The sequence below is a fragment of the Culex pipiens genome, chromosome 3 (genome assembly GCF_016801865.2).
Source record: "Culex pipiens pallens isolate TS chromosome 3, TS_CPP_V2, whole genome shotgun sequence".
Classification (NCBI taxonomy): Eukaryota; Metazoa; Arthropoda; class Insecta; order Diptera; family Culicidae; genus Culex; species Culex pipiens.
Genome location: NC_068939.1, coordinates 118,043,887 through 118,067,035, shown reverse-complemented (window position 1 = coordinate 118,067,035; position 23,149 = coordinate 118,043,887). Strand labels below are relative to the sequence as shown.

The 23,149-nt window shown below is 42.6% G+C and overlaps 1 protein-coding gene across 3 annotated transcripts in view; it reads right to left on the bottom strand.

Annotated features, from left to right (window-relative positions):
• Window positions 1-1,881: 1,881 nt before the first annotated feature.
• The window catches only part of LOC120417888 (influenza virus NS1A-binding protein homolog A-like), a 63,770-nt gene continuing 42,502 nt past the window's right edge, over window positions 1,882-23,149 (bottom strand). For all 3 annotated transcript variants that reach the window (XM_039580111.2, XM_039580112.2, XM_039580110.2), the window contains 7 exons: window positions 8,519-8,637; window positions 7,536-7,619; window positions 7,234-7,365; window positions 6,771-7,109; window positions 6,030-6,708; window positions 5,158-5,521; window positions 1,882-5,099 (listed from right to left, as the gene is read on the bottom strand). In XM_039580111.2, the coding sequence (XP_039436045.1) occupies window positions 4,454-5,099; window positions 5,158-5,521; window positions 6,030-6,708; window positions 6,771-7,109; window positions 7,234-7,365; window positions 7,536-7,619; window positions 8,519-8,637 (2,363 nt within the window). In that variant the 3' untranslated portion in view covers window positions 1,882-4,453. The remainder of the gene's footprint in view (window positions 5,100-5,157; window positions 5,522-6,029; window positions 6,709-6,770; window positions 7,110-7,233; window positions 7,366-7,535; window positions 7,620-8,518; window positions 8,638-23,149) is intronic.

Here is a 23,149-nt window from a genome sequence, read left to right as displayed (position 1 = left end):
ACGTGAACTGTCACTTGAGAAAAAGGGAAGACCTCGGGATAGATTGTTTGTTTACAATCAAGGATTCGCTCTATTGAAAAGTTAATACGGATTTGTTTCAAAACCCCTTTAAAATGCTTTGCTGGCAACCCAGATTTTGTGGCATACAGAAAAGCCTACACTCAAAATCAGAAGTACCCTTCAAAAAGGGTTTTATCTACCCTTTATCTGTCATCCCAAAGAAAAAAAACCCTTTTTGAGGGTTACTTTCACCCTTTTTTCAAGTTTACCGGTAGTAACCCTTTGCAAAAGGGTGACGACGGGTGAACTTGAAAAAAAGGGTGGAAGTAACCCTCAAAAAGGGTTTTTTTTCTTTGGGATGACAGATAAAGGGTAGATAAAACCCTTTTTGAAGGGTACTTCTGATTTTGAGTGTACGATGTAAAAAAATGGCTACACTTTTTTATGTAGAAGCAATGTGAGCTAACTTCACGCACATGTTGATTTTTTCTGACACGCTCAATTTTATTTATTTAATGTGGGTGATTTGGACTTTTAGCTGAACTTTAGGCTGAACCAAGGCTGAACTAGAAATTTAATTAGCTGGAAAATTAGTTTAAAAAAATACCGTGAATTTAAACAAATCCTAAAACATGTTATTTTGGATTAGCGTGTGGGTTCTAAATTTCACACAGCATTCGTTCTATGTTTCTGATGCACATAGGACCTTTTGAAAAGTAAGCAAGAAATCTGAGCAATTTTGAATGTGCGTGTACAAAGCGGTCATCAAGCAAAAACTATTTCAACCCAAAATTGAGATCATATTTTTTATCGCCTTGACAAACTTCTTTTTGACGATATCAATCAAAAAATTACTCTTAGAGAGATTTGGTAAAAAAAATAAATCATGTATTGACCTAAGTCCTCGTTACTTCCAAATGATTTAGTTGAATGAAACTTTTGTAGATTTTTAGAAGAAATAATTTTTTTATTATTTTTTGGCTCACGCTCATTCAAATAACTAGTTTTTGAGTTATTTTTACTCAAAAATCAAACCATCCACATTAACGACCCCCGGGTCTTTTGTGGTCTCTATTGCAAGTTTCTGCTCGAACCTAGGAGTCCGAAGGCTTGAATGGGGAGAGCACCCAAACCTCTTTTTATTCCAAGGAACCTTCCACCCCAGTGTTCGAACTGACGACCTTTGGATTGCGAGTCCAACCACCGCCAGCGATTCCACCGGAGTAGGCTTGGTTTGGTGTGTTGTTTGTACTTATGGCATGGAGACGACTCCTACACCTGGAATGACTTAACGGCCTAACAACCAAGGCCGGGACCGACATTTTACTTCCTCATCCGATGGAAGGTTGGAGCAGATGGGAATCGAACCCAGAATCATCCGCTTACAAAGCGGACAGCGTAACCATTCGGCCACGCACTGCCACTTTTACTCAAATTTCGTGAAAACAAACCTTCTCAGGAAGTTATGAAGAGTTTTCTTTCCACTCATTTCTGGTCTTAGAATTCTAGAAAATTCACCCATAAATGAGTGCAAGCAAAACACCCCAAAACTTATTTCTAAGAAGATTCGGTTTTGACTAAATCTGAGTGAAAATAACTCAGAAACTACTTTATTGAAATTATATCTTTACTTTTAACTTTCTTTCAGTTCCACCCCGAGTCGAAACACCCACTTTTAGCCTTCTTAAACTTTATTTCCAACTTTCAACAATTTCTGCTCCTCTTTTCTCGGCAGACACCCTTTTCTGGGGCGGGTGTCCTTCTCTCCTCGCTTTTCCGGACAATATTTTTTGTTCTGTCTGTCAAGACCTCAGAATGTTACGCTTAAATGTTAACACATTTTCTTTTATACTAACTTATGGGTTCGCGATGGTTCCCCTGTTTCGGGCAGCGCAGCGATACGAACGTAAAAATGGCTAAAGTTTTCTTTTTTTTTTTTTTGAAAAAGAAAAATTTAATGCTACTCGCTGGGCCCCTTGGTTGTTCTTTTATGGATTTTGGAGGGAGTACAAATCGAGTCAAAACAAGAATCACAATGTTGTATCGCTATCATTAAGGGGGGGACCTTTAAGGTTTAGAATTAAAATCATGTTCTGGGAAGGGGAAACAACTAACAGTTGGTGTAATTATAGCACTTTAAATAGGAATTAAACGCGCTGGCTGTCGTTCTAACACGTGCGCTTCGGTGACCGTTTTTGTTTTAAACCACGCCGTTTCTGTTCAGTTTTTGATACTTTTGTTTCTTTATTTTTCTTATGAAGAAAATTGTATGGCTTTTACTCGTTACGTTTGCTTTTAGTTCCTGGTGAGTTATTTGTCTAGTAATATATCTTCTCTTTAGAAAATGCATGTTTCGTACTCTTTTATGTTTTCGTTCTGCAAAACACCGCACACAAGTCACTAAAACAGAGACGCTAGGGTGTAGACAGCGGTTCTGAGTGGCTTCTTTTTATTTCCCGTGTAAATGTTTGCACAATATAAACCAGTCTAAAATATCCATTGTTCTAAATGTTTGTTTTAGGGCGGGGTATACTGCCGTTCTACGCATAATTGTCCCATGTTCAAAAAAGTGCAACTGAGAAAAACGCGATTGAAATTTTTCGACCGATTTCTGTGTTTCTACGCATAATTGTCCCGTAGGTTAATATTCGCCCTATGTGTCCCTAATCGCCCCAGTTAGCAGTTTGTCATCCTTATTTGTGATTCTCTTGCTATACAACAGGTAAATAAGACATAATGCTTAGTAAAACTAATGATTCCGTGTAAGAAAATACTTGGTGGGACAATTATGCGTAGAAGTTCAACGATGGGACAAACAGACTTGGTGTTGTTTTTAATGAGTTTCCGAACAAAGTACCAGATTTTATGTGTTTTTCTTAAAGTACACATCAGACTAAACTCAAAAATGTCATAAAGTCAAAATCGTCCAAAACTGACATGGGACAATTATGCGTAGAACGGCAGTATAGAGCAAGTAAACCATCGAGAAGTGTTTGTATGTTGTAGATTAGTTGCTTACCACCTACTACTTGTATTGGTTTATGTGTAGAAATGTTGTTTTGTTTATGTTTCTCTCACTTAGCACTAAGAATTTTCCCTAAACATTACGTGGATGCGTTTCGCACAATTGTTTTGTCTTTCTTTTTTTTCTTTGCGTATTTCATCCACCTGCGCCGACTTACACGCTAGGATAAGTGGTTTTAATTTTTGCTTTCTTTTTTGTTTCGCTAACGAATGTAAGGTAGTGTAGATGTGTGAGTGTAAAATGTACTTACGCGCTAGGTTCAAAACGAATGAACCACAATTGGATGTTGGCGAAAAGGAAAAAATCTATTCCGGCGGCCGTGAAATTGGAATTGAGCCCCGATTTTGCGGTGCAGCCCACTGAAAAAAGTATGGCGAGGTAGGATTTTAGCTTAAAATGAGTATTATCTTGTCACAGTGTATCAAGACTCGTTAAAGATGCTCCCTACACACTCACTCGAAATAAATTAATTTTGAGTTATTTTCACTCATACTTCGTCAGAATATAACCTGCTTGTTTGATATAAGTTTTGGAAGTTTTCATTTTATTCAATTTTGGGTCCACTTTCTGGAACAAGATTATTCACTTTATTTGTTAAAATTTTATAAAATTACTCAAAAATGAGTGAAAAAAAATCATAAAAAAACTAATATTTGAGTAAGTACGGTTAGTCGAAAACTAACCAAGAAATGAGATATTTTTGTTAGCGTGTAAAAACCGTCATTGATTCATGACAGCGCCTGGATACACTGTGACGAGACAATACTCATTTCGAGCTGAAATACCTCCCAACCATACTTTTTTTAGTGGGCTACACTGTAAAAGAGGTGTTCAAATCAAATTTCAAGCCAGCTGGAGGCGTTTTTTCGGTTGGAAACATCAACGGAATTGGACTTTCTTATTGCATTGACTGCTTGCTATGCCTCGGAAGCGTACGAGCGGTGATGACATGTTGCCTCGAAAACGGAGGGAGAGTGGTGATCGCTACAAACTGATCGAGTAACAACCTGATCAGCTTTCTTTTTATAGTCTCGGTAGCAGTGTGTTATCCTTGTTTTTCTCTCTTGAGTTTCAACTATTTTCAACAGTGGTTGTGGCTCCGTGTGATTCCTGATTTAATAACTTTTCTGTTTTATTTCGCTAAAATACATTCACCACAATAGTATAAACTTTTCTGATCTTGTGTGTTTTACAATTACTGCTGATAGTAAACTACGTGTTTTCTTTTGCTTTTAATCTTAATAGTAGTAAAAAAGATCACTTATCAAATATATTGAGTTCAATGTTGTGTATAATATATATAATCCAGAAAACCACCGAAAAACCGCGAAATCTTTTAAACACACGAGTCTGCAGCTAGTCCAGCTCGGACTCAGTACCGGACACTGAGAGCAACGAAGACGGCTGTTCCGGGACGGCGGCCGGTAGTTAACTGCCGTTGTGTCCGTTGGCGGCGATCTCCGCGCACGTGTTTGCCAGAATTTTCTGTAATTTAATACTGCTATCGTGTGTGTTGTTTGTACCATTAAGTTCTCCACTATTCGATTCTTCAACGTCCTCGATGGCAAGCTTTTTGGCAGACGCTTCGGGCGCCATGATCTGCGACACTTCTTTGTCCGTCGACGAGGCCTTGCCGCGCTCCAGGTTGTACGCGTTCACCTCAACGGTCTTGATCGGCTTGAAGGTGTGCTCGCTGTCCCCGTTCTGGCCGCTCAAGTTGTCCGGCGACGAAGACGTTGACGAAGATCCGGCTCGCCCGCTGAAGATGGCATTCTGCAGCAGACTGTCAATGTTCTCGTTCGTTTGCGGCACAAACGTAGTCCACTCGTTGGACGAGGCGTCCAGATACTCGATCGTGTTCAGGAACGTCTTGCCCGAGAAGCCTCCGATCGCGTACAGCCGGTTCTGTACGGCGGCCACCGACACGATGGACCGCGGCGTCGTCAGATTCGGTCCCGCAACCCAACACTTGGAAGCCTCATCGTAGCATTCGGTCGTACTCAACGAGTGCGTTCCGTCACTTCCGCCCACGGCGTACAACTTACCATTGAACTCGGCCAAACCGCAACCGCGTCTACGAAAGAAATCCAAATTTCAGACCCGTCCAACTCAACGATTCACCTTCTCCTTACCTCGGCGTCAACAGCGACGGCATAAACGTCCACTGCTCCGTCTCCGGATCGTACACCTCCACCGAGCCCAAACAGTTCCACGCGTCACTCCCGCCGGCAACCCACAGCTTGCCCTGGTACGGTGCTACCCCGGCCTGATACCGCCCCGTGTTCAACGGCGCAATCGAAATCCACTTGTTGTCCTCCGGCTTGAGCACGTCGCACTGCCGGATTCCGCTCTGCCCGTTCCACCCGCCAATGCAGTAGATCTTGTCGTTCAGCGCGCACACACCCGCGTTACTGCGGGCCAGCGGCAACCGGCACATCTTGCGCCACTTTTTGTCCATCTTCGAGAGACACTCGACAGAGTCCAGCTCGGTGGTTCCTGCAAACGGTAAGCCGTGTTAGCAAATGCAAATGCGCACAAAAATAAGCAACCATTGTTTACTCTAGTTTGGGTAATGTGCCTAAACTTTGCACTGATCTGACTGAGTTTGCTTCAGAGTGTACTTCTCGGCTGTCATCGACGGTTTGTCACGAAATTTGTTTTGATCAATTTGATTTGAAAACCACGTGTTTAGAGATTGGTTTTGTAAAACTTTTAGCAGTTTGTAAACATTTTTAAGTGGTAAGTTTCAAAACTGCAATTTATTTGCAAAATGTTCTAAATCGACAGTTTTGAAGAAATTATCAAATGAAATTCGGATTTACTCCAAAAAGCAATCAGCTTCACTACATGAAATTTGGTACGTTTTTCCGGATTTAGCAAAATTTCCGAGAAAAAGTTTGGATTTGAAATAGAAGTGGAAATTGAATTATGCAGAAAACCGTGGTCGCGACAGATCAAGAGGCTCAGCAAAGACACAATTTTTGTGGCATACAAATGTCCTTACCATTACAACCGCCGACGGCGTACACCGTCCCGTTGATCACGGCGATCTGCACCCGGCCGCGGGCCTCGCCCATGTTGCACTGCTGGGTCCAGCTGTTGGATACGGGACAGTACGACTCGACCGATTTCAGGCACTCGGCCCGATCGTAGCCACCGCAAACAAGCAGCTTGCCCTCCAGCTCGGCCACTCCGAGGCCGCACTTGGGTCCGGACATGGTGGCCACCTCGCAGAACAGCTCCGGCTGTTGCGCCTCGCTCAGATCTTCGTCCCGGCTGACGCTGGCGCTGAGCACGTCCGGAGTGGTGATCGGCGACGGGGTCGTCGGCACGTTCAGACGCAGCTGGATCGACAACCGAGACAGGTTGCCGTTCAGCGTGACCAGCGAGATGAACGTGTGGTCGGAAATCTTCGTGCTGCCGATCAGGGTCCAGTCACAGTCCTGGCTGGTGTCTTCGTCGCGCTCACCGATGTCTCGGTTGTACAGGATTACACGGGGACGGTTCGGGGTTTTTAGGCCCTTGCGGTGCTTCTTGTTGCCGGGACATTTGAGCACCAACCGTTTGTAGTCCTGCACCAGATCGCTGTCGGCTTCCTGGCCCGGAGGCAGGTCTGAGCAATCCTGCAGCGAGTTGTCCAGGGCTAGATACAGCAGATGGGAGCGCTCCAAGAGATTTGATACCTGTGAAGAGGGAACGGCTAAGAAGTGTTTGGGGTTATGGAGGAGGGAGTGAGTGTTGTTACCGAGCTGCCCTGTTCCATCATTTGACGACGGATCCAGTCCAGAACCAGGCGGCAAAGGGAAGCCTCGGTCACCAGCGTCATTTCCTGCTTGGTTTGGTACAGCACCTCGATGAGGACGCACGGCAGTTGGAGGAAGGCCGGCTGCTGCGAGGCCTCCGCAAAGTTCTTCGCTATGTAAGCGTCGACGTCCTGGACAAAGTGCTTGTTCCGGTTGATACCGGGCAGGGAGCGCGTTTCGATGCAAGTCTCCGGCTCGAGGTCGCTCACCATGTGCCGGGCGCATTCCTTGACCACGGTGTCAATCTTGAGCTGCCAGGCAGCCAGATACACATCGCGTATCTAGAAAATTGTTATCGGTAACTGTTCCTGTTCGGAACATATGCACATACACACACAAAGACACGGCCCTTCCCGGGGGTCTCTTGCGGAATCAGATCCCCGTGCTCAGTCCGTATCAACTCACCATGTCTCCGGGCACTTCCAGCGAGCCGGTGTAGGCGTACTCGACCAGAAACCTGAGCCCGGTTAGCGTGATGTGGCCGTTCAGTCGGTAGCAGGGAGCCTTCCCGTCGGCGGTGGCGCCATTGACGGTGTCCTGTAACAAGAGGGAAAAGTGCAACGAGACGATTCTAGATCATTCCAACAAAAAAAAGGAAACAGCGCACTGTTTTCCGGTCGAAGCTCGGAAGCCACCAGGACATCTGGAATCCCAAAAGAACAGAAAGCACATGGTTAATGCGGGGGGAGCCGAAGCTCGACACTTACCACGTCCGAACTGAACAGCTCCATCAGGTGAGGGGACACGCACGCCAGGACATTGCGGTGGGCGTGGATTTCCGTGTTGCCGACCTGCAATCAAAATCAAGAAATTTCGCTCATTAACTCAACTATGAACCGAATCAGGTCATCCCACTCGCGAGGTGTTCCTCATTCTTCATCGCATCCCAACCATTCAAAGCAACAAGTCCGCTTCGTTCAAGCTGAGTCTCAAACGATATACCAACATGTGACCGGCACACGCGCGACACACAACATGCTTGTTTGTCGCCGCGCCAAAAAACTAGTTTTCGGTTACCCCCGTTCATCTGATCCCCCGGCCCATGCAACTCGGACTCTCGAGGGGTGAACGACACCGTGTGCTTAAGTGGTCTTTCTCTCCGGCCATACATCAGCTCGGCGAGCGACGATGCGACGACCGACTGCAGACGAGACAAAAAATATGCTCTTCCTAGTGGGCCCTCTACTCTGCATATGATTATAGGCCACAACCGGTCGACGACCACTTTTCGTTAACCCTCGGATGCATTTGAGATTGATTTGAACAAAAATTGTCGTCTTTGCAAGACCGACTCAAGGCAGTTCAACGTCAATCAACACTAAGGTAACGTAAACGCTGACTCGGTAAACTGTCAAATAAAGTACACCTCAATGTTGACCTACCATGTTCCAAGGATTGTAAGGTCAAAAGCTGTCAAATTCAAGTAGATTTGTCAGTTCTATCAAAATTCATAATATTTAAACCGATTTCAGCTGAAACTCAACTGATGTCTAACCAAGGGTTAATCAAAACCACCAAAAACCTATAAAAAAGAGACACACCTCAAACGAGCCCCCTCTCTCAATGAACCCACAACACCAACCTCTAAACAGCAATGGAAAGTTTTGGGCCAGGGAATTTTCCACTGCTCTTTCGAGACTCCGCGAGGTCGTCGTCGTCTTCCTTCAAAACACAAACGAAACAAACTTACCAAAAGAATCACATCGCAAAACAGCCGGTGCCGGCGCATGGTGCTTAAGCTCTGCAAGAAGTTGGACTTCATGCTTTCGTCGGTGAACTTGAGATAGCCGAGGCTCTCCATGGCATCATCTGGAAGGCGAAAAAGAGGAGAAATTGTGGTACAGATTAGGATAATGGGTCAACTCATCTTGTAAGAAACTAAAGAAAGAAGATATTTGGACCATGTTGGACTAAGATCGAGCCAACTAGTTTTAGTTTTAATCTGCCGATGCACACACATCTGCTAAAAATAGGCGGTGTTTAATTAGGGATTAGTGGCACGCGCTGCAAGCTACTTTTAGAATGCAGCCCAGACTTGGTGAAGAGGAGCTTGATTAGGTGTTCAAGTAAGACAAAGTTACCCCGAATATTTTGAAAATACAGAGCGGATTCGTTCGCTGCTTCGAATGTCCGCTACTTCGAACGAAGCCTCAAACGGCAAAATTGGGTTGTCAAACTATTTACATTTCAAACCCTCTGTTCAACGATTTTCAAACACGTGGTTTTGTGCTTTTGACAGCTGTCAGTCATTCCAATTAGCGAATTCGGAATCACTAATTCGAATGCAGTTTAATTCGGGGTAACGAATTAGCTCTTTAGAGGTTTAAAATCTGCCTTATCAGACATAAACTTGGATCACTGACGAACTGACGTGCCACGAACAAACCACTTTGACCGCAGTTGTCTTCTTCTTGTTTGGCGTTTTTGCTTCTAGCGAACAATCTGTCAACCGATTTTTCTCTCTTCTCTCTCTTCACTAGCTCTCTTCTCTCGCTTCGCGCCAATGTTTACATGCAATGTATTATTGAAGTCAGCATAATCTGACACACGCTTTCGCCGAAACCAGGGGGTAGCGAAGAGGACGCCATCTTGGAAGTTCAGAAAACAATCACTGACAATCAGTATTATACATATTACTATGGTTACACGTAGTGTGTTATCCTGGTTGAACTCAAAAGTCCCATGCAAATGTGTAAAAGCAAACTGGAAAATGTGTAATACCGATTCTTAGTGTACGGGCGCACTGTTTTGTCGACCAAAAGAAAAAAAGCAAAAAAAGGTAAACAGAAAAATCACTTTTTTCGATATGAATTTTCAGCCTCATTTGACAACCGTGCTAATGTCGACTGTTGTCAGTTTGCTTTGGTCGGAATAGGGTTGCCATCCCCCCGGCCGAAACGAACAGCGCGCTCCAAAATCGTTCTGAGCGCATACTTTTTTGAAACGACGCAGATTACAAATTGAAGCGTAGTCGCAATATCGAAAACACGTGTGGAAGAGAGAATTAGTTCAGCGAACCTGAAGGTAGATGGAGTTGGTGTTCGCTTGAGAATTTGCGGTCAGAATTTTCTCAATAATATGTATGGGGTGGCACGTCAGTTCGTCAGTGCTTGGATGGTCTAGAAACACTTTCTTTTTTTTTGTGTGTACTTTGGTTTAGAGAGCATATAAAGGTCCTTAGTGACATTGGGTCGGGGTTGAAATTGGGTCATACAAATTTCCGCATTTCCGCAAGGTTACCAGGTCAAAATTTGAAAAATCTGGCAAAGTATCGATTAAAAATCTGGAAATATCTGGCAGACGAAAATTTAACAATTCCGAATGGCGAAGGGGAAGGAGGATATGAATTGATTCCAAAGATTGTAGAATTTAGAAGGTTTAACTGATTGTATGACCTCAAAACTGTTGAATTTACACCTTCTTTTTGAAAAAAATGTTCTATTTTTATTAAATACGTTAATTTTTATAAAAAAAAAAACTGTAAAAATTCTGGCAAAATCTGTCAATATCTGACAAAGAGGAGGGTATCTGGCAACCCTGCCCCAGACCCTATGTCAATTGATATTAGGTTTTACAGCGTGACGTCACGAGCGCACACGCACACACATTTTTACTTAGACACACGTACAAAAAACGTAAACAGTGCAGCCGAACTGTCAAATTTCTAACCTAAAAATCGAGTCGGCGTAAAACCTAATTGAAAAAACCGAGGTGACTTTGATAGTCACTGCGACGACACGACAAGACACTCGGTGCAAAAATCTGAGTGAAAAGTGATCCCACCGTGAATCCCGTGAAATCACCGTGATTGACTAAAGTCACGGTAAATTGAGAGACCCCTCGGATTTCGCTCAAATTAAAATTAACTCGCAACACTGTTGAATGTAAATATTTACATTGATCAAAATCTGTCACAATCACATTTTCGGAATTTTCACAGGTTCAGATTTTTTTACGCCGGAATTTGGACTAATTGCGGAAATTGTTCCGTCCTTTTGGGCAATGGCCGGTACCCTGGCCAAGACGAGAAGACGCCCAACAACAGCAACCATTTGGCCTGTGAGGAGGAGATCTTTGGAAAAACCGGATTTGCATTTCTTTTGCCGCAAACTAGCCTGTTTCGATGGATAGCGTGATCCGATCGCTGGTGAAACGCGAGGTGGAACCGGTGGATTTGGCATGACATGGCGCCATGTGATTATTAGCGGGAACGGCAACGGAGTGTTTGAGATCGTAGAACTCAAGAAAGATTCCGACGTCGAAAAGATAGTTCCAAGTTCGATCCGGAAACTTCGCTACTCGAAGCACAGCGAGTCAAAAATGATCCGTGCGCCATCCTCAACCCATCTCAGCTGATCCAGACCTGCGCAACTGGAGATGACCACCCACGCCAAGATTGACGACGGAATGAGACAGCTGGGAGTACCCACCCTCCAACCGGACGGTCATTTCTTTCTGTGGATCACCGGCCGGGCCATGGAGCTTGTCGACGAACACAGGTTTCGCCTATTTGGTCGGGGATTGGAGGAACCAAGATGCAACTGCTGTTGGCATAATTAGTGTCGATTTCAGGTGTGCCGGATTTCGTCCCGGTTTGGTGGGACTGCGGCTGAACATGTGCATCTTCCGCTGCTTCTTAACGGCCGGCGTGGAGTGGAGTTCATCCGCTGGAAATTACTCAGGGTTTGCCTCAGAAAGCTGCTTAGCAATTCCGTAACCTCAGTTCCAGCCATTTGATGAAGGACAGGTTTGGGAAGAGGAGGCGGTCCAAGCCGTCAGGAGGAGATTGGGGCTCGTGGTACGCTACCGTACCCGGCGGTTCCAGAGAGAGGCGTTAATTCCGGAAACCGGGTTTCTGCAGAAGGGAGCCGAAGTGGTGGAGTGCGTGGAATCTGGCGATTGTATGACGCATCGAAGCATCTGAGTAGGATTAAAGCTTTAAAAACGGGGCAGGTTCAGTGGCGAGACAAATACAGCAGCATCCGCGTTGTCGGGGGGTCGTTATCGGTTGCAGCACGGGCGTGTCGCCGGGCTCGAGACGAATCAATTGAACGCTGGGAGGCAGATGGGTGGTACATGAGTTGAGATTCGCTGAACCGATTTCTACTTTTTCCGTGGGTCTCATGTTCTAGCGTAAGTTTCAAAAACCGGCCGTACAGTCCAGTCGCCGGCAAAAGCCGATTGCAGCCAAGAATTTAGAGCATAATGGCTAGCAAGAGCTCCCATTTTCAAACTTGTCCTCCGTCAAATGGCTGGAACTTTGGTTACGGAATCGCTAAGCAGCTTCCCTAGGGGTTGTGGAAATTTCCGGCGAAGGAACTTCCGATGTACACAGGATCGAGATCATTCATGTATGGTAGCCAAAATGAGAACGCGACGGAAGATGCACCTGTTCAGTTGTAGCCCCGTCGAACTGGAACGAAATCCGGTCCACCTAGAACCGCTACAGATAATGCCAACAGGTACCAATGTGGTTTGTGTCCTGGATCTTCAACTTGCCGGCCAAAACGGTGCAATGGTGGGACAGCGTCGAAGGTTGAGGGAACATCCATAAACCACGTGGACACTTTGAGGGGAGGGGGGGTTAGCGATTGTCCACGCGATTTTTTTTTTGTATGGACAATTGTCCAAGAGGGGGAGGGGGATATAATCAAGAATAATCGTTGGGACTATAGGGACCAAAGCGTGTAGCTACGGCGGAGGAGGTGGTTAAAACACTAGATTCTTTGTTCCTCGAGTCGATCACCTAAATTAGAAGCAGAAATAACGGTCCAACCGGTGCCGGTGGGTGAACAATTTCCAACTCGAACTTGTCATCTACTATAACCAGCCTGGGATCGTTTTTTCTCTCTTTTTCTCGATTCAATTCTTGTTTTGGATACCCGTGGGGTTAATCGTTCGATCACGATCAAGATTCGCGGTTTCAGCTGCTTTCGCTCGCGACTTTCACAATCCTGGTGAGGGTTGTGCTCGCCGGTCAGCAACGATTTTGACGTCTCAGCCATCCCGGCGCTAACCGAATCTCGTTTTCATGAACGTCTTTTTTTTTCGACGATGTAAAGCAATTCAAGAGTCACGGGACAAGGCATCCGGAGCGAGCGTGATCATGCGGACCATGTTTCGCCAGGATTGACGGCAAAGATTCCGTTTGCTCGGTAGGTATACTCGTTCGCCTGGGAAGCTGGAGTGCCTCCTGGACGATGGTTGGGGCGAGGAGAGCAAGCAAGCACCGACCACGGTCGACGAGGAAAACACCCAGCTGATGAAGGAGCTGGTGCCGGCCTACTTCAACTACATTCAGCGCAGCGAACAGGGCACGATCACGGCGAAGCGTAACGGGTTGCTCACGGTGGAAACGGACCTGCGTGAAATCCCCGTAGAAATGGACGACGTCGAGTTGACGTTCATCCCAGAGCGGGGGGATTACGTCGTGCTCGAGTGCATGGTACAAATCGACGAGTCGTACTTTGACGCGCGCGGGGATATCCTAGAGGTGAAGATTTCCCCGACCCGGTTAGTGCGCGGTTCCGGACTCGTAAGCAAGGCCGACGAGCGCGGCGGTGAAATCATGACCGACGATGACTAGTATCACTACTGCGTGGAAAACTGCGAAGAAGCGGCCAAGCCATGTCACGGCGATCGTGTTTTTCGAATATGTTGAAAACGCCGAACTGAACTACCGCAGCAACAAGGTAGTCATCGAGAAGGCGGCACCCAAGACGGTGGAAACGACCAAGGCATCGCAAGCGCAGCGCGATCCGGACTTTTTCGACAAGGATTGACGGCAAAGATTCCGTTTGCCAGCATCTGCCATTTGAGCACTATAGCCGTCTTGTTTGCTAGGCAAATACTCCCGGTAGGTTTACTCGTTCGCGTGACCTGGGAAGACGACGATCGGTTAATTTAGCCAGCAACTAAAAATTTGATGATTTACTTGCCTGAATGACTCTGGTTTCACCTGCCTCGACCACATCGCCGAATAGCACCCCGATGCCTACGTTCCGTCCGACCGTCGGAACGGTGCTTATTGAAACCGGTCAAGAGGCGAGATGGACCAACTGCGGTCTTAGCCTGTCAGCCCAAAGGAAAAAAAAAAAAAAAAACCGGTCAAGATCGTTCCGTCGGCAGAATTTTAATTTACATAACCAGAACAATTTTCCCAAAGATGATTTCAAAACGAAGTGACATTTCTAAACGTCAAAAGCAGAAGTGCTGCCAAAGTCAATCATTTTTTTCAATTTTTTCGGTTTGACGTTTCCAGTTCCAAAGGAACCGGAGGGGTAAGTCGATTTAGTGCCCACTTTTTGGAGGCGAGTGGCTTGTCGTGTCGTCGGTCACTGTGTTTCTTGCAAAATTCACCCTAAAAGTGAGCAATTTGAATCAATTACGTCAAAATAATCCTGAGTAAGGTTTCTTTTTATGTTTGATTTGAAAAATAATAATTTAATGTTTAATTTCAGAAAATTGTCCTTCCAATAAATCTGTAGATATTTTAGATTTCTGATTAAATAACACTTAACACATGTAATCTATAAACTAATTTTAGATGTTCTAGGTGTAAAATTGTGTAAACACGGATAGAAATCCTGTAAGCAAATCCGGTAACGGTATGTTGTTGAAATTGTAAACACGGAAATGTTTCCAAAGTCTTCAACATGTTTTAATACGATTTCCTAACAAATGTTTTCAAAATCGACAGCATTGTCTCGAAAATCGTAAAAAATTGTTGATGATTTTGAACACATTTCAATATTTTCAAATACAACAAACAAAGCGTTACCGGATTAGCAAACAGGTTTCTATCCGTGAAAAATCCGATAATGCAGTCCGTTTTTTGAGTCAAATTAATTTTTAATGAGAAAAACATGACACTTTGAAAATATTTAAATAATTAATTTATCAATGTTTTCATAGTTAAAGTTCACTAACTTTCTAAACATTTCGAAATTTGTTGAAAACTACTTCTCTAGGTACCAGAACAGAAGAGCAGAATGGTTCTTATTTAACCCTCTAACGCCCAAGTTACTCCAGAGCACCACTCATGTTTGTCTTCAAAATTAAATTTCTCGGCAACCATGCATTATTTAACCTGGTTCAACCTGCGTTAGCTTACAACCATTAAAATTTCATCCAATTTGATCGAACCTGTTACGAGTAATGATGAAAAACGAAAAAAATCTCGGTTTTGCTCTGGGCGGGAAGGTATTTTTCATTTTGCTAAAAAATATTCACCCTATCAATGTCACCCCTACTGAATATTATTTTTAATCAATTATTGAAGATCTGGCATCCCTATCTGGAGTTTTGAACCCTTAGGTGAAATTTACATTAATTTTCGATACTAATTGTCTTTAATTTTGATGAATCATCAAGCTTCCTAAAATGTATAAATGTGTATCGTCGCAAACGTCAACCGCGGGGCTGTATAAAGTAACTGTAAATCCCCTCTATATCAACATATAAAGTTTGCCTATCCAGGTTTTTAAGCGAAGATGGCGTTCAAATGTTGAACGTCCGAAATGTCAAAATCGCGCAGTAGCAGCAACATTAGAAAAAAAAAAATGGTTCTGTCATGCCATGGCACACTTTTGTCGTAATGTTGGTACCACTGCGTGATTTTGACATTTCGGGCGTTCACCATTCCAACGCCATTTTCGCTTAAAAAGCTGGATAGGGTCCCGAAACTTTATATTCACTTTTTACGCATGGAGGTAAAATTGAGTGGCGAAGTCTAGAGTTGATATAAAGTTGTACAGCGGTAAAACGCCAAAATACTACGTTACCGACAGAACAGAAATAGAAAAATCAAAAAGCTTTGTGTCTCTCTCTCTCTCTCTCTCTCTCTCTCTCTCTCTCTCTCTTATATATAGGAGAGTGCTTTCAAGCTGGGATGACGATTTGGAAAGTCTGTTTGTTTTTTGCTGTGTTACTCTGCATTCGAGATTCTAAACTGCTTGTACTGAGATGTTTCACCTAGATGCCCTGCGCCAACCGTCTCGTCCGACCTGAAATATGTTTAATCAGATGCTAAGAAGCAACTTCATTTTATTCACGAACAATGAAAACACCTTCCTGAAAGAGAGCATTTATTTATGATTACACTACAAAGCACTATATTCACAATATTCACAAAATTCACAACAATCTACGACGAACTGCACAGAGCAACAACTGGGCAGCCAGTTCTTGGTGCGGTTTCCGCCGGTGGCACGTAGCGACTTGCACTTTTCGACGACGTCCTGAGCGGCGTAGGGTGAGGCCTCGTCACCATCGGCCTTGGCCTTCATGTCACCGGTGACGCGCGGGATACTCTACTTGCCCGAGAGATCCGTGACTTGTACGAAAGCTGCCGTAGAGCGAAATCTGGAAATCCTCCTTCATAGTACAGTTCTGACAGGAAGCCATCGCAGCTGGAGATTTGTATCATGCGACGAGAAGAAACTGTCAATGCAAAGAGAATAACAGTTTAACTAAGTATAATAGACTCACCGTTTTATGAACGCTTAACCGTGCGCCGAACGATTTTTCCTGCAGCAAACATAAAAATACCACGAAATACTGCCAAACTTTTATTGCCTTCACTAGTGTTGAGTTAGTGTTTTGAAACATTCTAAGAAATGTAAAAATGTGATATAACATTAAAAGCTTACTTTACAGTGATATATAAAGCTTGCCATTAATGTTTCAAAACATTGTTGTGCCAAATGCTATGAAACATTAATTGGCAGTTCTATATGTCATTATACAGTAGTTAATAATGTTTCAAGCTACAAATGTTTCGAAACATTTGGAAAGACTATTTAAAGTGTCATAGCATCGGGAATGTTAAGTTAGAGTGAATTTAGAGTTTTGATTTAGTGCTTATGGTTACTTGGGTATGACTTACATTGAAGACAAGGCAACCCTATATCTAAAGTTTTGAGCATTTAGGTGATATATGTTTATCTTTGGAAGGCCAGATAATGCAAATTTGGATGTAAATATCTTCCGGAAAAACTTTTCTGTTTAAGAAAGATATTTAAAAAACCGTTCTGATAACCTATATCATTTATTAAGTTTTTGATTATGTCTAAAAGTTTCTCTATGCAACAAAAACAATAAAATATTTTAACGTTTCCAACTCTTATTAGGACAACATATCTTTACCAAAAAAAATCAAATCATTTCAAATGACACCATCAAATGAAAAACGACTACGCGAAGTATCGACGAACAGAGGTGTACTGAGTTTCTATTTTTGAATTGTTGTACCACAAAAAAACGGTGTAAGTGCAACGTCAAAAATTATGAATGAATACTCCGATAGTCTTTCCTTCATTCACATTTTCGTGAATAAATACAACTTCTACCCGAAACTTAAAAATAGATTTCTCAACCGCATGATGAACATCCGTTTTTGTACCGAGAAATTGTGCAGAGAGTTAATACTGAAGAAAAGAAAGTTTTTTTCGGTAGATTTGATGGTAAAAAATCAGTTATAATATGTTTATAGAAATAATTTTCGCATTAAAATTAAGTGAATAAATTGTGGCACTTGTATTCCTAGAATATCTACACAGCAAAAAATCCGATGACAAAATCGCATGCAAAAGCATGCACATCACCTTCGTCAAAAAAGACACTTAATATTACACGTTGTATTCCTAGAATATCTATGTCCTCTATTAAAATCATATCTATTAATCTATGATCATCACGATCACCATCACAGCTTCACGAAACAATAAATTTGAAAAGAAATTTTGAATGAAAAATGGCACACTTCAGCGCCAAATTAGTGGGTTAATGACTTGCAAATGTTTTGGCAAGTCGTGCCAAATTAATTATTCAACTTTTGCCGACCGCTCTCCGAGACTGCGATCACGTCAAACTAATTAACTTCCGAATTTTGTCATTTTTTGTATCGTGTTGAAATTCGGAATCAGAATGAGTATCATGTATAACTTTCCAGACGATTCTGATCGTTTGCCACCATTTGCCGTTTCTCGTCAATTACTGGTTGGTGGAATATAGGTATTTATTTTGGCTTTCCAAACTCGTGTTTTTAAGTGCATTCTGGGTAGTAAATTTTTAATGAACCACCTGTTTTTGAGGGAAACGAATGAGGAGGTGGGGGCGTCGTTTTGGCGTCATAAATTCTGGCCGAAAAATATGGCCATACGATGAGTAGTGGTGGCCAACGGGATCGAGACGCCGGTGAAGGTTGGTCAAGCAGGTACACGATTTACTCCAGTTGAAGTGTGCCGAAATTGGCAAACGGAATTTTGATTTGGATTTTTTTTTCGTGGATTTGGAAATTTATGACGCCAAAGGCGACTCATAACTTGTTTTCAGAACATCCAGCCATCTTTTGTTCTTGCCCAACGACCCAACAATTTCAAATTGAAAGAAGTTGCTTTGTCTTTTGCGTGTTGCTTATCATCAAGTATTCAGTAATTCCGCTGTTTTGATGGACTTTAAAATTACGTCAACCCATTTCGCGACAACAACCTCGCGCAGATCTCGTTTACGTGACCGGTTTGCCAAAAACAAGCAAAAAAGAACAAACAGAGTGATTAAAATCAAACCGTTTTCTGACAGCAACAGGAACCAACGGATTGTTTGGAGGTCGGTGGAATCCACCCGACCAATTCGATAATAACGATATCGATTAAACATTTGGAAACTTGAGGCCGGCCGGTCGGCGGCTATTGCGCGTTTGCTAAAATTTTTCGACGCTGCTGCTACTTTTTTTGGAGGTGACTAATGGAATGAAATTCGATAAGAGAATAAGTTGTTGTTTGTCGAGAATGATTCAAATTCAAACAAGCAAGATTCTGTTAATATTAAAGGTTTAAAATTGAAATGAAAATTGTCAAACTCAATAAAAAATCCGGAAATAGTACCTTTCCACAAAAACAACAACTGCACATCATAAATTGAATGATGATCACAAGACCGCATGCACTAAAAATCATTCCCAGAACGCGGAGGGTGGCGTGTTCATCAATTGTCGGAGCGCCTTTATTGCCGGTTCACGCGACGTACCCGTCACTTTGTGAAAGTGTACGCGGACTGCACGTTCTGTGGTAGGGCAAAATTGCACCCATGATTGCCATCATTACAGATCATTAGACGCTACAGAAACACGTGTTTCGTCACGTTTCAAACCAGTGATGTGAGTCAGCGAAAGTTTGACGGAGAGACAAATGCAAAAAATTCACGCATTTAAATTTGCACTTAAAAACTCTGTTGACGTGCCTTCCAAGCTTTAATGCTATGAAATGAGCTAAAAGCTTTTTCTGCTAAAAAGTTATTTTCAAAAATTCCATGTGATATCCTCAATACGTCACGTTGCAGCTGATAGAATCTTGTGGACGGTTTGATCACGTCCGAAGAGAACGGGTTCCGTAGAATTTGCGTCAAGCGGAGAAACGTTGCACGAACGCTTGTCAGATGGGCCAATTGACAGCACGCGATAACACGCGGAAAAATGGCTAATGTAATCAACAGCAGAGAGAAATCTCCATACATCAAAATGTGTGTGTGCTCCAATAGATCGCAGTAGGCAATTAATCATCATTTTGAGCCGGTGGTGCGCAGTACACTCAAACCCAGTTGGTTTGACACCGATTGAAGTTGAACCGTTGGGGCCCTTTTTTAGTTTGACACTGAGTTTTTTTTTGTAAAATGTTCAGATCTTTCCAAAAAATAAAGGGTTTGGAATCAACTTTAACATTTCAAAAGGGCGTAATATATTTTATATATATTTGATCATTTTTGTATGGAGCCTTTGCCAGTTGAACTAATGGCACAAAAAGAGGCTCCCAGAAAGTTTGAGCCAATTCAACAGATATAAATAAAATCCATTTCCGGTTTTGGTTGAGAATTGCTCCACTCTTTTACACGGCGCTTACACACATTACTATACGTTTGTTTTGACAGTAAGCGTGAGCTCCTTGTAAAATGACAGTTCGTCAATTTGAAATTTGACTTTGTCAAACCATCCGGGTTCAAATTAAAAGTATCAAGTTATTAAGGCCAGATTTGGCAGAATTTTACTCTGTTTTCGTTGAATTAGGAGTGAAATTCATTCAAATTTGACGTGTGGTATCAAAACTCAGTACTGAGTTAATTCGGTTTTGAGATCCAGAAAGAGATCCGGCAGCAAGTTTGTACCGATTTGACGTTTCCTGGGGGATACAGGTGGCTAATGCTAGTAAAACATTGTAAATGGGCATAAGGAACATAAGGAACGAGCAAGATAAACAGTTTGTTTTTTCTTCTTCTTTGGTTCATATATAGGTATTTAAAAACGTGGGTTTTATAGAAAACCTAGAAGCTTGGGTATCAAAAGATCGTATATTTTATGCCCTTTCCGATGCCGCATAGGTTGACTTGTGAATCGTGGACCGGTTCGAATGCCGGCGGATTTTCCTACGACGTAATTCCGGGTTGGTACGAAATTCCAACGAAAAATCTATTCTATCGATACAAAGACCCCCAAAACAGTGTTATACCCAATCCAAAATGTTTATTTAGCAATTCTATGGTAAAATATTGACATTTAGTTAAATGAAAAGTTTTCAAAATGAGTTTTGATAAGTTTTATATAGAATTTCCACAATCATATAAACTTTTAAACTAAGTAGTTAGTAAACTTTAGATTAAATCCGAATTATTTTTTAATCAGTCAAGGATGCCTACTTGGAGTTGAGAGACTGGATTTCTGGTGATTTGTCAACAAATAACTTTATTTATGTTAATTTTTCGAAAGGTGTAAAAAACTTTTTTTGCACCTTTTTTGTTTTTTGTAATACCGTAAACTGGGGTCAATCGGGACACATGGGGCGAACTGGGACAGCATTTTTAACCATGTTGGAGCACAATATTTTGATTTTTCTGGTTGGTTTCGGTTAGAACAGACTCAGGCCAACATAATGTGTACGTCCATTTCCAAATTTAAAAGCTTTAAGTGCTCTAAAAACTGCTGTCCCTATTCAGACTGTAGTCCCGATTCACCCCAGATTACGGTAATAATAATTTGTAATGTGTACGCACCCTATAGGTATTTTTTTTTCGTTTTGCTACAAAACGGCTCATTTGTTTTGGTTTTCGATTGACAGTGTTTGATTGCTTGGCGAAGAAAAGCTGTCAGCCAGACCTTTCCAAACCAACTTGTCGACTCTCCCCGCAAATCAGTACAAATTTGCTGCCGGATCTTTACCGGAAGAGATTCAGAAAAAGATCCGGATTTGTACTGATTTGACGTTTGCTGAGGGTGCTGAAAGTTGTTCGATGCAAAAAGAGTTTTAACCTTACTTTTTTTACTCTCGGCATACGCCAAACTCAAATAAACCTTTTGACAAGCTCAGCGTAATAAACAGTTGAACAAAGCTTAGCTTAATCAGCGATTTTGTAAACAATCGAAACGTCACCTCATCAATTTTGGATGCACTGCGACATCCGGGGACATGGCCTGTTTGCTGCGGTATCACAACACTGATAAATCATACCGACTTGTGCTTTCTTAGCATTTCTGGTCTAAAAATGAATCATGTGTCCAAAAGAAAACACCTTTCTGGACTGCTTATCACTTCGATAAGATAAGCCAATGAGTCTTAAAAACTTTTCGTTGTGGAGTAACCGGTTTCGGTGAATTTACTGAACGAAAACCTGAAGCTTCTAGAGCCATCGGACCATTTCAAATTTTACTCCAGAGTTTTATTTCGCTGATTTTTCACACTGCGACTTCACGACACTGTTTATAAACAACGTCGTGTTCCGCAAGTGTGACGCTATCTGGTCGTTATCTGCAGTTATCTCTGCTTGCAAATTTTAAAGCTTATGGCAAGTCTTGGTTGAGATTCTTGGAGGCATCTGGACGAAGCGTGTGTTCCTGTGGATTAGCACGTGATCGCAGGCTTAGCAGATATTTACGCTTGCGTCATGTTTCTGGCGGTGCATCAAGATCTGCGGGTATTTCCGGGGGATTTTATCTGGCTTTCCGACCTGGCGTTACGCAAGCAGGAGATTGAGGAGATCCCACGAGTTTAGCGACAGCAGCTGTCTAAACTCAAACTTTTAAACCTCCCCAGAAATTCACTGTCAGCTAATCTAGGTCAAAATGACGCGATGGAAACGTATCAACAAGAAGACAGCTCAGTTTGGCAAAGGTGTAATAAATCATCCATCTGTTCGCAGACGGTGGTTGTGACCATGTGGTACATTTTCGTCCCACTCAAATTGGACTTTTTATTGTGGACAACCTCTCTCGCCAGACGTGACGCACTTCATTATCATTTGGCAATAGGTCCAATCAGACTTTCCTAGATAGAGTTTTATTATGCCAGAAGAGCCACTCATCACAATTTACATTGGACAGATTAAGGGCATCCCGAGCAGGTCAGATAACGAGGTGACGAGGGTCATCCTCCATCCACTATACCATTACAATTCATTAAATTATACTGCGTCAAAGGACACGAAACATTCGATTGCCTCCGGATTCCCATGCAAATGCCCCATTAACCCATCGACTGTTGATTTATTGGGAGCATTATTAAATTCGAGCAAAACAATGTAAAAGGGCTGTTGCGATTTAAACATTCTCAAACGTGACAAGTTTGTTGATAAACCCTTTTTGGTCCTTTCACTCGATAATGAAAGTGACTCCTCCCCGCCGGTCTAATTTGCATTTTCTACGAATCGAAATCGATCGTTGATGAACGGTTCCGCGGTGCGAGGAAAGATGACACGCGAGTTGGACATCTTTTTAACTTCTTATTTACTCAAACGGCCCGTTCGCACGAACAACGCGTTAACTGTCGGCTAACATTAATTTTAACACAAACATTGGCCGCGTGGTTGAGTCGTTAAACGTTGTTAAAACAACAGAGCGTTTTTTTTAATACGCAGTTTTGAGTAAAAGAAAAAAAAACATTAAGTTTATGTTTTTAGAATGTCCTTGGGCAACAAAAAGAAAGTGTGCCAAATTAAAAGTACAGCAGGCAAAAATGCATCAACAATATTTTTCATGTAATTCCATTAGCTCTCTGACATTGGATTACAATTTTTAGGGTGAGAATTTGCAAATTGGATGTTGGATATAACCGAATACAAATGGTAATTTTTCGGTTCTATATCAAAGACCAAAGATGCTATTTACAATATTGACATCTGTCCATACAAAAGTGTCAAACCACAAAAATGAGTTTTTTTGCATCAGGATTCTGCTTTCTTTTTCTTGCAAAAGTTGTTTATCATCACGTGACTTATAGTTGATTTTTAAGACCGACCGCTTGATGTCAAGCCAATATATTCTACAGGGACTCTGACAGCC